The sequence below is a fragment of the Pagrus major genome, chromosome 8, assembly GCF_040436345.1.
Source record: "Pagrus major chromosome 8, Pma_NU_1.0".
NCBI classification, from domain to species: domain Eukaryota; kingdom Metazoa; phylum Chordata; class Actinopteri; order Spariformes; family Sparidae; genus Pagrus; species Pagrus major.
This window is the reverse complement of record NC_133222.1, coordinates 16083833-16097820: the sequence shown is the minus strand read 5'-3', so window position 1 is coordinate 16097820 and position 13988 is coordinate 16083833. Positions and strand designations below refer to the sequence as shown.

The following is a 13988-nucleotide window of genomic DNA, read 5'->3' as shown; positions in this document are numbered from 1 at the left end:
GCTTTATTTTAATGTAAATGATATGCACTATATATTTCTTGCAACTGTTAGAAGTGCAAATATAATTTTTTTGTACTCAATAATGTCTTCATGTCATGCACCCGTCAGTTACTTGGTTACTGGGTCATTTCAGTTTTCCTCACAGTCGAAAATCACAACAACGCAGGACAAAATGAGTTTATTCAATCATTTAGTCTATAATAGAAATGGATCTGCAGTTATTTAACCTTCCTTTGCCTGAGTGACCGCGTGGCAGACAAAGCTGTCTATTGATAGTGAGGCTTTTAAGGGAACCAATGAAAACATTGATGGATTCATTACTCTATATTCATTACATTGTGCAGTCAACATTTACTTCATAATGGTACGATGAAGCAGAAAACACGTCTATTGCCAGTTTAACATTATGACAGCAGGTAATGAGAATGGCAAAGACAAATTAAACTACTGAAAAACGCACACGGAGACGGATGGCAAAGAAAATTAAAGTGTTTTAAAAAACGTTTTTTGGACTTAATCATCTCGCAAATTAGCATTTGCCATCTCTATTACAAAAAGGAGGGAAAAAAAACAAGCCACACATAATTTCAGCATTTTCATTTTTAGATTACATTTCCCCTCGGTTCCCGTAATTTGCACAGACCCCCTTGCTGCACCGCATTACCACATGTCTGCATTCACTATATCCTCATGTGATCCAGAGTCCCCCATGCCAATATCTATGAACAGCCTAACAGCTTGGTGATGGCCCCCTGGATATTAATTAAGTCCTACACTCCTCTTCCATAGCTGCAGTATCTGTTGCTATAGCACTAACAGGCATGGCATTTAAGTCGTGCTCCCTCCCTGCCACAAAATAATGAGTCTCTACCACATAAAAGGAGTAAACAGGCAGGGTGTATCAGCATATCATCCACATATGTAAATGTATACAGTATGTGCATATACACAAAGGACATAGATCTCTGACTCTGAGTCAGCTGGGATATGCATAGAAACAGCGCAATTATACAAAAAGTATGAAAAAACACAAAACTCCGCTCGAAGGCAAATCCAGACAGGTCATTAATTGGGGCATTAATTAGTTAGAGAACAACAACACCCATCTTTTCTCATGGAGGTAAGCGATTAACTATGGCACCCTTGGCTGGAGGTGAATGAAGCTGTTGGGAGGGCGGTGGCGGATGAATTTTTATTGACTGGTGGGACGTAGCAACGGCTGCCAGCGCTTGGGCCATGTAACGGTGCGGGCTTACTCCGCTCGTAAATAACTGTAGTGAACGTGCTTGCTGTACACTGTGCAGAAAATGAGAAGGAGTCGTCGTAAACAAATCCATGCGAGATGGGAATGATATACCGCTGACTTAAAAGGAGAGGGAGTCAGGGGTCCGGAGAGTCCGGCTCGGGGAGTTAAACGGAGATGTCAAAATAGGGAGTGTGGCCTTCGTGTCAAATCAGGACTGAGGCTTTTTTAAGGCGGCTAAAAAAAGCTGGCCTCAGCAAGACATAAGCATCTTCGTGAGGGAATGCTTGCGCACTGTAGCCTGAGCTGTTTCTATATATCTGCATAATTACAATAATCGGGTAAATGAATGAGAAAAACAACACAGTGTGAAGTAATTACTGACCAGCCAGCAGCCAGAAGTCTTCCCCTAAATAATGAATCGTTTCAACAAATAAGTCTAGGAATCACTTTTAGTGGTACAGTTGTTTTAATACAGATTACCATGAGAATTATAAGGGTGTCCTTGCCAGGTTTCTGTGCAGTGGTGTATTTGTAGCACCGGAGAATGTTCTTCCGTGCGATTGAGCTCTTAGTAATTAGCATAATCAACAGAGTCGAAACGTATATTTAGGAGATACCAAATATTAGTCTTGCAACGTGTCCTCTAATAGCCACCAACAAGGCCCAGTGAAATATGTTCATTAAGCATTTGGAGGAGCCGTGTTGAATTAGGCTCGCAGTCAAACCACATACATGATTGGCCCGCGGCTCTGGCTCCTGGCTAGCGGCGTATAATAAAAGAAGAAAAAAAAGAAAAAGAGGACGCCTTCTCCCACTCTCCTTCTCCTCACTACACACTTCTGTGGTTTTTTAGCCCAGACAAACACATTTGCATATTCATGAGCCACTGACACAGGCTTTATTGATGTACACTCTCCTGTGGGAGGGAGGACATTGGGTGGGGAAAAAAAACCCCTCCAATCTTGTGAGTCATCATTAAAGAAAATAAACTAGGCTCACAGGGGAGTAAGGGAGGAAAAGGGTGAGTTCGTGGCTGAGGTCTGGGATAGAGGGATGGAGGGAATGAGAAAAAGAGATGATGTAAAGGAGTAAACAACAGTTTGTATATCTATATATTTGTGGGTGTGTGTGCATGCGCTTGTGTCCATGCCAACTGAGAGTGATCAAACACCTCTCTCGCTGCTCTGTGCCGCAGTGTCCCATTGATGACTAGAGAGGGAGGAGAGGGAGGGGAGGAGGGTGGTTGTTGGAAAGATGGCTAGCAGAGTAAGCCAAGAGACGTCCCAGCTCCCTTCTTTTTTTTTTTTTCTTTTTTTTTTTAATTGGCCACAGGGGAGCGGTCTACCTGCATGACAATGAGAAGGTCGAAGACCAAAATGAAGGAGGCCAGGAAGGCTCTGGAGACCTCGTCGCTGGGCAGGAAGCCTCGGTTCAGGTTGTCCCAGCTGATCCAGTCGGTGCTGATGACCAAAACCACGACTGACGTCAGAGATATGAGCACTGTCCTGCAGGAGGAGAGGAGAGGAGAGGAGAGGAGAGGAGAGGAGAGGAGAGGAGAGGAGAGGAGAGGAGAGGAGAGGTGGAAAATAAAGGAGGGAGATATTAGAAATTAGAGAAGAGGAAGGAGGGAAACAAAGAATAAGAGATAAAGAAAAGGTAAGGATAGAAAAGGGAGAGAGAGGAAAGGATAGAAGGAAAAGGAAGGAAGGAAGGAAGGAAGGAGGAGAGAATATAAGTAGGGAAGAAAAAAGAAGGAATGGAGAGGAGAAGAGAGGAGAAGAGAGGAAAAGAGAAAAATGAAAGAGAGTCAAGCGGAGTAAAAGAGATGAGAGGAGCGTAGACGAAGGAAGGGAGGAAAAGGGAGAGGAACAACAAAGAGGGGAGAGGGAGGAAGGAAGGAAGGAAGGAAGGAAGGAAAGGAGGGAGATGATAGAAAGGAAGGGGCCATGGAAAGACAGGGAAGGAGAGAAGTTTGCAGGAAAAGGAGGTAAGAAAAGGAAGGAAGGAAGGAAAAAGGAGATAATAGGAGAGGAATAAAGGAAGCAGAGGGGAAGAGAAGAAAGGGAAAGAGATGACAAGAAGGAAATAAAAGGAAATTAGAGGAGAGAAGAGGAAAAGGAAGAGAGGAGATGACAGGAAAGGAGGGATAGAAGGGATAGGAAGGAAAGAGAAAGGAGACGACAGGAAAATTATAAAAATGAAAGAATAGAAAGAGGAGAGACGAAAGTAGAGGGGGGGATAGGAAAGGAGCAAAGAGAAGGGAAAAGAAAGGAATGAAGAAAAATCTATATGACACACACTTAAAAGACCTTGAAAAAAAGTTTGAATGCAATTTAAATTTTTCAAACTAGATGAGGGGCACAGTTAATATTGTGAATCTTGGAAGACAAATTGCTCCACTTTCTCACGTACGCCAAACGCAAGAAAAGATGAGTCAAGTACTATTAAGTTTCTCTTTTCGTTCAGTCAATAATGCATTGAACAACAATTTTACCTGCATTTGAAAAATGGCAGCAGGTAAAGCTTCCAGGAAGATGAATGTGCATGGAGAAAAGCTGTCTGTTTGTTTGTGGCTGCAGAGACAATGCACTTCAACCCCTGCTGCATACATATTTCCATGCATTTACATATTTAACATGAGCCAAAATATTTCATTTACCTGCATGCGGTGATTGCTGTGTTTTTTTTTCTGCGTTCTTTCACACTCTCTGAATTGTGTTGCTGTTTACTGTAAAAATTTCTCAGCCATCTGAAGAGAGGCACAGTGACAAAGGCTAGCATTATTCTCCTCTGTCTATTTTGTCTCAATGTCACCCAGTGATTACTGTGCCGTTGTGTGCATTCTCACACCACACATCGGCTGGCTGCATTGCAGATAGTGAATGCCAGCTCATATCCCATTTCAACTGTTAGGGAGATACATTTTGAGGATTTCTATTATTCCACCGTGGCATTCTCTTCCTCTGCATTGCCGACTTTTGGCACCGTCCTTCTACAATTTGCCACGACCCTTCAGCGCGTATTGACTAAATGTATCCAGCAACACATTTATCAATCATATTTCAAGCTCTGAATTTCAAACGATGGCTCGTCAAATCCGGCATTGATTGTGACAGTGCAAGTCGGGGCATCCATCAATAAAATGAAGGGCTGCAGAAAAAGTCACAGAACAATTCGTCTGCTTGCATTCTAATCGCAGGTGAATCAATTTTGCAAAAGGAAATGTTGAAACTGTCTCTGAAGTTTGCCTTGGGCTCTCTGTGTACATATCAAACAGATGTCAAATTGTTTCAACTGTGTCCTCTTCTTCACATGTCCTTCGCTTCTTGCCGTGACCCTCAAATGAACCACCGCATGTCGCATTTGACTGACAGCACTGAGCCGGATTGGTGAATGAACACTGCGGGGACCGTGCACGGGTGGTGTAATACATCTAAACAGGGAACGGTTCTACTTGGCCGTCGAGTAATGGGCATATCAGACATGGTTTGCAGCATTTGTTTAGCAGTTATTTAAGGGTCACAGCATGTGGTGCGTGAATTAAAGGCAGGGCCGTTGGTTTGCCCCGCGACCTTGCTGTGTCCATTGATTTTCACCCTGTTCTTCTAATTAAAGGTGCTGACACTGAGTGAGGGAAGATTAACACGGTTATTGACTGCGTGTAACCCTGCAATGGGCGGGAGAGACCACATATGCATGCGCACAAACACACACGCATCTCAACAGCCTTGTAGGAAGAGATACTGCATTTAGTCTGCTAGTAGATAGAGACACTGATATAAAATCTTAATGTGCAGTCAAAGATACACAGTTGTTCTTAGGGGAAGAAGACAATATACCAGAAGAGAACAATCCTGTTGTTGCCTTGTTTCCAGAACCTTCTGGCAGCTTTGCCCCAGTCTGGGTAGTGTTGATCCTGCAGCATCATATCTGTCACCTGCAGAGAGGAAAGTGGATATTAAACTACTTCATCACTTATGAAGAGTCAATGAAAACGAGGTTAAGACTAAAAATAGGGGCAAAAGACTGACCTGGCTGTGTCCAAAAGTAAGAAAATATGCCTTGCAGCACATGTACGGCTCATTAACTAACAGGTTGCATCTTTTTTGTTTGATCTGTGCAAAAAAAACGAAGTTGTGGTTGATGCTCGACTATCTCTTGGCCAGATGCAGCAACTTCCTGGAAGTCTTTTGCTTTTGTACAAACGGGATGAAACATATTAATTGGTGAGTTTCAGAGGATAAACTTTTGCCCGGAAATCTTTTAGTCCTTGTGCTAAGCTAAGCTAACAGTCTCCCTGATATGGCTTAATATTTAATGGACAGACATGAAAGTGGTATCGACCTTCTTATCTAATTCTGGGCACAAGAAAAAGGATATTTCCTTGAATATTGCTTTGAGGGAAAAAATAAATCTACAGCATATATTGCTACAGCACTGGATGATATGGCCTTAAAATAATATAATAATAATTACAATATATATCTCGATATTTTGAAATCTTCTCAAAAGCACCATGAAAATCTAGGATTGGGCGACAACATCAAACATCATAATATCTTTGACCAAATACCCCAATAATGATATTCAGACTATATTGCAGTGATGACTACTGGTACTTTCACAAACTGTTAAGACAACATTTTTGATAATTAATCATCAGTAATGTGAATATAATGATAAAGTGGTATTAGAACAATTAGAACAGTCTCTTAAGTTCAGAAAATGATATCACTTGACTGTAATGCAGCATTTAAAACCAGGAAAAGACAACATGCCACATCACAACATAACAATATTAGGAATCTAAGACAATATGAAATCTCATATCACGGATGATGATCGCTCAGCCCTTATTTCTGACAATGTTGTGCTTGTAATTTGGAGTGAAGGCCCTTTTCTGTTCCAACATGACAATGGTGTCTCGCGCAAAGTGAGGTAAAAAAAGAAAATGGTTTAACAAGTTTGGTGTGGAAGAGCTTAATTGGCCCGTCTTGACCCTCAACCCCATTCCGAAACCTTTAGGATGTACTGGAAAGTCGTCTGTAAGCCCGAGCTTATCGCCCAACATCAGTGCACGACCTGGCTAATGCTCTAGAGACTGAATGTGAGTAAGGTTCTGTAGAAATCCTGCAGGAAGCCTTCCCAGAAAAAGGGGAGCTGTTATTGTAGCAGATGAATGTTCCACAATCACATATGGGTGAAAGGTTGGTGGGGGAGTCCACCTTCAGGTTCATCAATACATTCTGATTTGTCATCATACATATGCTAACTAATGCTAAATGGCACAGGCATGACCAATGTGACAAAGTGCTAATTCCCATTGAAATATTAATGAATTGTTATTGGGTAAAACTCCAGCTGTGATTAAATATTATTGATTCTGGGCTAACTATTGAGTTGCCTTCAATAGATGCTGGCTTGTTTCATTATTAATGTTGTGGTTGGACCCGTCTTTCCACTGCCAACATCTGTTGGTGATAATGTTTTCACAGTGTCACCCTTAATGCCATTAAAACTAATCAAACGGTAGATTTTCTCACATGGGTGCGGAGCTGCATCAGAGGGCGTTTTATTTCCCCGAGTATAAAAATCCCCACTATATTCTTTGTGTGGCGCCGCTGCAGAGGCAAGGTCAATTCGTCAATAAAGCGCCTCACTGCAGATACTGTAGCTCGCGTTGGAAGGAGGATTTGAAGCCGGCAGTCTGTGAGATGTTTCTGGCATTGCAGCATTGCTTCCTGTTCACGCATCGAGCGAAGACGCACTGTAAATCTGCCATGCGGAGGAGACACAGAGGTCATCTTCAAAGTGCCTTGTTGAATTAATCAAATGTAAAAAAAGCCTTGTGAGTAATTTCTAGAATCAGCACTTTGCCTTGGCCTAACTTTCTTACCCTCTCCCTGATTCACCTTCTCACACGCCGCTTACCCTCGCCTCCCATCCGGCCAGACTTCTACATTTCCCTTTCCCCTTCACCTCTGTTTCTTGCTCCTTACCTCCCCTCCACCACCTCCTCCCGCCCCTCTCCCGCCTCTCCTTCCACCCGCTCTCTTTCTCTGCAGTATGTACTGTAGAATACTAATGTGACCGGTGAGGGAGCTTGTCAAGTTGTCTCAGCTGTGTGCATGCCGGTGTCAGCGCCCCACTCCTCCCACCGCAGGTAGTCCACTCCCGCTGGAGCTCTCCTCCTCACTTTATGTTGACAAATGAACAGAGGTAGGTTTCTCCTCCAGCATACTCTGTCCCTCCCTGTGCATTCATTGTTTCCTCTGACCCTTCTTAGATCAAACTGCGTGTTACTCTAAGGGGTTTCGTAGCAGATTGAACTGGATCTGCACAAAGGGCTTTGGGTGTACGGCTTATAACAGCTGAGAGGACACACCTGACCTAGAAATTAGATGCGTGTGTGAGGAGAATGGCTACACTGTGTAACTTCTATAGATTGTAATCTACTTAAATGAAGACTTGTGATCTGAAAACACAGCTAAAAGTGGCCACACTTGATGCCCTGTAAAATGCTTATTACACACAAGAAACGGAAACTGCATGAATAAATTGTTATTGTTCTTGTGTATTTACCACCAAGGGGGAAATAATATGCATTTTGGCCTGGATGCCATTGTTGCTAATTAGCTAATTCAAAAGGATGTATCCACTGGTCTTTGGCCCTAAAAGGGTATCTCTAATTTATCATCTCCAGCCTGGCCCTGCATTATCAGACCTGGCCTAACTTTCATCAGCATAATGCCACGTTCACATTAAGCTGAATGCTAAAAAACCTAAACATGAAAGTAAATTTAGCAAGCAACACTGACATTTTAACATGCCTACAGTAAGCTAGTGGCTAAAGTAACTATATTTTTTACTGGATTTTAACACGTCAACATTTTGCATAAAACTTTTAGAATGTTCTATTTAGGCATGTTAAAGGTGCAATACGTAAGACTTGGTCATCTTGAATTCATACTCCCTACAAATGGGGGCAGCATGTCACCAGAGTTACTGCAACCTGCAGCTAACTCTATTCATTTAAACATCCATGACTGTAGCTACTGTTAGCTTGTAAGCTCAGTTAGCCATGCTGCTAGCCGGACTATCAGGGGAGCTTTGGACCACTGGGAGAAAGAGGTTTTCAAACCCGGGACTAGCTGGTTAGCATGCTAACTTCAGTCGGTATCTCTTCATCACAAAATATAGGCGTCTTGGACACGGCGTCAAAACTTTTATTTCTTCGCATTCTGTTGAAAATGTTTTGAACTCACATTCTTACATATTGCATCTTTAACATGCTGACATTTACCTAAGGCTGGGTATTGGATCTCAATACTCTTTTGTCAGGGCCAGCTATTGAAACATATCTGCTCACACTGCTTATCTTACTAGCATATTCTTTTATCATTCTTTAATTTGCTGATTAAAGTCATATTTTGCCCATTTCAAACTGTAAAAGTTCTTGTTCTGGGTGAGCACAACATTAAACTTGGATTTCTATTAAATAAAAATTATATTTCAAAAAGAAAATATGAAAAAAATATGGTTGTATTATCTGTACCAAAAATTGTTGAGCTTGTTGGTGTATCATACTAATGTTTAGCAATTTAGCATGCTATTTTTAACATGAGCACTTTACTCAAATACAGCTGCTGGACTTTTGCCCTGTTGGCACTGGATGATAAAATCATTTGGATTCATCGAGTGGGGTCCGTGAATATCGGCATGTCATCAAACCACACTGCAAGTATGCCTTAAAAGTTATTAAAAAAAGGTTAGATAAAAATGTTAATATTTGACTTCAGTGCAAAATTATCCAAAAATGACTCCTTATCTAAGGTTAAGGCTACATAAGCGTTGCATTCTCACCATCCAAGCAGTGACAAAGTCTCCCATCCACGTTCCCACAGCGGCAATCTTCATGAAGCTCTCATTCCTGATGCCCATGTACTCTGTCACCATGTGAGGCCTGCGAGGAAAGAAGACCAGTTTGAGGAGGACATAAAAAATGTAGTATATGTTATGAGGGCAGTAAAGGCAGGCAGAAAAGTAAGGCGGGAAGACGACTCACAAATAGAACTGACAGAGGGATAGTCGGTGCAGGGTGAAAGAGAAAATGGTCAGCGACGCTAAGTATCATGATGCTAGCTGTCAGAGTCAATCAATATCAATCTAATTCTGGGAAAACAATGAGCGATGGCTCTACCTTCCATAAAGCCCTGAGGATTGTAAACAATTTACGCCAGCGCACGGGAATTTATGCAGTATCACCGCTTTCAGTCGGTCCTGTGGTGTTTGGCAAATTATCCATTTGTTTGGCAAATTTGTCTTGTGTCTAGTTGGTTTCAAATCAACACAGCCGTCCCAATGAGATCCCCCCATTTAACGCGCTCGATCTGAGTGAGCTCAGTTAACATCAACTGCAGCAGCACAGAAGCAAAACATTGGCTAGGCCATGACACGCCATTAGAGGAACGATCTCACATGCAATAATATCTGATAAGAGATGACATGCGTTCTTTGGAGCACTAGTTACGCCGTCATCTCTGTACAGTAGCTGAAGATGAGAAGCTTTTTGTTCAGCCCCGCAAACCCACCCACCCAACACACACAAACCACATCACTGTTTTCTCCAGGTAATGGCACAAGGAGGGAGGAAAAGTGGGTCAGTCGCCTCCTATATGGGACTTGTGCTGGGAAGAGAGGAGGAGAACAGAGGGGAGCGAGGGGGCCTGTTTGATCTCCTGGCAGCCAGTGTCTTAGACGCTGAGTGGAGCAGGTGGGCGCCCATCACCTCTCCCTCAAGCCCCCTCTCACCCCCCACAGGTCACACTCATGAATATAATAGATGGCGATGGATAGGGCTCTGGCTGTGCTTTCAAGGGGTCGTATCTGAAGTCAATGGCTCCATTCGTCTTTGTTTTCCCCGGTCATTTTCTGGCCGCCAGCAAACACCAATAAAAAATGTTTTCTATTGCACAGAGTGCTCTTGAAAATCTGGCCTACAACCTTCCCTTTTCTTATATATGTATATCCCCTTTCTGCTTGATCTTTAATCTCCATCTTTTAAATGATTGCATTTAAATTTCTATCCGGCGTGCTTTTCATTTCGTAAATGAGTCGTGGTCGAACAAGTCCAAACAATTTGTTAGAAAGCAGTGTGTAATCCTTTTAAGCTATTAGCTAAGGTAGCAGGTTTAATAGGTGTTCAATTTTAATTCATGCTAATTGCTCGTGCCTTTTTTACATCATGCAGGGGTCTAGATCTGAAAAGCATAATGAAGGCTCATAGCCATTTGAGTGCGATGAGTGATCGTGGCAAACCGGTGACCCAATAAGCAGACCGGTTTCAACTACGTGTTTACTGCAATTGTGTGAGAAATATCCTTCCCTGGAAGGAAACGTTATAAATCATATGTCATCAATGCAGCATGCATTTAACGGATTTGACAGGATTTTATTGACAAAAACGTGCACCAGCACAGGTGACGTATCGCCTCGCTCAAGCCCTGCAAATAAAACAGCCTTGATTGGAATGGCGATTTATATCTGCATTAAGTCAGTTAGACATTCAGAGGTTTGGCACTGCTCCAGTTACCAAGGAGATCCCATTGGGAGTCATTTACCCGCAGCAAAACTCTGATCGATACTTCTGGAAATGCTGTCTGGCACCACATGCTAGCCTTTAAATCTAAAAACACTACCCTGCCGCCAACCCCTGCCCTTCTCACATATTTAATTGAGCAAATGTTACCCCTGTGCAGAAAGAGAGGCTTTTTTTTTTTTTTGCAGGGCACCTATGATGAGTTTGGGGACTCTTTGCACTGCATGATCAGAGGCAGAACTCTCTGACTTATTCATGCTGACTGAAAATTTAATGGCCTTTAGAGCCGGATGACCTAATGAGAGAATTCAGTGTAGTGGAACATCAGTACAGTAGCACCATGAATAATCAGCCCCAAAATGGCTCCCGTGGCTTAATCGCAGAGCCAGTGGCAGTGTCGGTGCCAGCAAGGCCGGCTCAGCCAGCTTTGACCCTCTGTGGAATGTTATCAGGTTTCCCACACTTGTTCAGACATAATATTCAAGGACATTTCAATGCCTTTCAAAGTCTTGTTCCATCGCATGCAAGAAATTACAATTTTGCGCTACAGAGGGTAAAGAGTTACACAGTTAGGAGTTTGGACGTTACTCCTGTTTGACATTAAGCAGTGAAAAAGGCTACTTTAACTGTTGCAGTAAAGCAGCCGTGCTTTTTTGTGATGCTATAAATTATAGTTGGTACTGTGGTATTTCTCTTGTTTTTTATTTTTTATGAAGCTTGAGTTTCTGATGGTTCTCCTCTTTGTTCTGCTATCACTGCTCAAGTTCACATCGTAACTCATCGATCTATCACTGCAGTCAAAGTGAACTTTTGGTCTTTTAAACATAAAATGGATCACTTACTGTGCATTAGAATGATTCTTGATAATATTGTATAGATATCTTTCAATTAATCAGAAAAAGATTTCCTTCAAGGTGATGTCTTAAAATTAGACTGACCAACAGTCCAAAACCCAGAGATATTCATTTCACGGATGCAACCATAGATAATTTAAGTTCAATTCTATATAAAATTAGCTGCAAATCTCCACATTTAGGAGGCTGGAACCAATGTTTGTTTGTTCTTCTTACTTAAAGGGTGACTATCAAAGTAATTGCCAATTAAATTCCTGTTGAAAAACTAATCAATTAACTAACTAACTGTTCCAGCTCCAATTCAATTAACGCTACTACTAAAACAGAGAAAAGCTAAAAAAAAAAAATCCTTGTTATCAAAATTGTCAGCAAGTCATTAACTCTTGATTGTCTGGTATATCATTTAATTGATTCACTAAAGATGTGATCATGTCATGGTCTTATTCACAATATAATTAATGATTCCATGCATATTTGTTGTAATCAAAAAACAATATAATTACTTACTGACTTTTAATGACTGATTTTTGTTTAACACCTGTGAAGGGTTTCATCTTTTGTAATGCATAATAGTGGCACATGGTTCATTGCAATAAAGATCAATTTGATGTGGTTTTGCATACATTTGCCTGATCATAACATTTTAAAGCTTATTAAAAATTGAAACATTGATGTCAGTCTTATTACCCAGTGCTAGATAAATGTGTTAATACAAAAATGAAGCAGATTTCTCCTTCATATGTTTAAGTACTGTGTGTAAATGAAGCCATGCAGTTTTATCATTATAGAGGAGTCTTGATCGTGATGGAGTGTCTGACCCCCGTAAAGACGTTTTAAATACATCCTTACCGATAAAAGCCCATTTCATCAGCAAGCCTCACTGTATTATGGTGCCAAAAACCGTTTTGCCATAAACCAAGTAGTTTCTACAACTTCATATATTCTTCAATTTAAAGAAAAAAAGGGTATGGTTTCATTTTATTTTTTATCTAAGTCCCAACTCAGGGATTTTCAAGGCCCGCAGGAGCACTGATAATTAAGGTTATAAAACGGCATGCTGAGAGAGCTTTCACTACTCTGAGTCATCATATACCCTGACTCCCATTAATTCTTTCACTGTCCACTTGGACGTGTTTGCCTTCATGCCGGGTTTTATAAACTTGTTTTCTCTGTCAGACTGCCGGTGATTTAGTGACCGTGGCAACTGAGTGACCTCTCCTGCCCTGTAAAGGCTTGGCTCATTCAGAACATTAAATTGCGACCTTGGCTCGCTCCGCATTGAAATGCATCGCCTGTCTCCCCACTGTGCACTACAGTACCTAACGTCGTATTTACAGTATACAACGCTGAGCAGCAGCAGTTACCAGGGAGCATAAAGCTGTCAATACACACTCTCGTCACTATCACTGTACCATCTCCCAAGGCAACTTAAAACTTCAATCTCAATTCATCACCCGGCACACAATCAGCCCACACATTGTATTAAACCGAACTGGCTGGAGATTGAGTCCTTTTAGTTCTTATCATTCCCCTGGCTCAGGAGTAGGAGTGAATACCGTCGGACGATATCCCGATCAGCACTGTATCAGGCCCTTCATTCCCCCTGTCGTGTTCCCATGAGGACAGAAGGCTCTAAAACCAGGTCTCATGTACCTTGAGGCCATTTATATGCACACTAGTATCCACAACAAGTCAAATTCAAATTAAATGCGTCTTCTGATCTGACAAACTGTAGCTAATCACTATTGGAAGAATAAATCAGATTAACAAGGATTAGGTTTGGTTAAGGTTTAGGAACAACGATGACTTGGTTGGTGTTCGGGAAAGGAGTGGGTGAGCTAAAGAGTTTAGATCGTGATCGATCTCGAAGGCGTCCACAGAGTTGTAGAGTGTGGTATTAATATCCTCTTCTGTTTCCAAACTTCACACAGCCTCATTTACCTGCAGATCACAAACAAATAAAGCGATGCAACAGCCTAAACAGCTATGTTGATTGAATTAATTACTTTACAAGGCTCTTGCTCGGGCAGCTTGTGCCAAAAAAGTACTATGTTTAATGCAATATTCTGATTTACTGTTGCAAATGGAGCAATTCATAGGCTATTTCAAGTCTGACTGTAGTCTGAGTGGTATTCCAAAATTAGAAAAAGGGTTGCAATCTAGATTATGGATCCTGATTAAATAGATCGTGATCACAACTGCTGTTGTTTAAATTATCTGGCCCTCAAGTGGTTGCCAGTTTCTTGTAGCTTATGTCGAAATGTCGCTAATGCTAGCTAACATTGCTAAT

The 13988-nt window shown here is 41.7% G+C and overlaps 1 protein-coding gene across 1 annotated transcript in view; it reads right to left on the bottom strand.

Annotated features, from left to right (window-relative positions):
- The window catches only part of tmem117 (transmembrane protein 117), a 44517-nt gene that overhangs the window by 5044 nt on the left and 25485 nt on the right, over window positions 1-13988 (bottom strand). Inside the window, exons 3-5 of the mRNA XM_073472833.1 lie at window positions 9110-9209; window positions 5086-5183; window positions 2592-2751 (exon numbers count right to left, since the gene is read on the bottom strand). Coding sequence (XP_073328934.1) covers window positions 2592-2751; window positions 5086-5183; window positions 9110-9209 — 358 coding nt within the window. The remainder of the gene's footprint in view (window positions 1-2591; window positions 2752-5085; window positions 5184-9109; window positions 9210-13988) is intronic.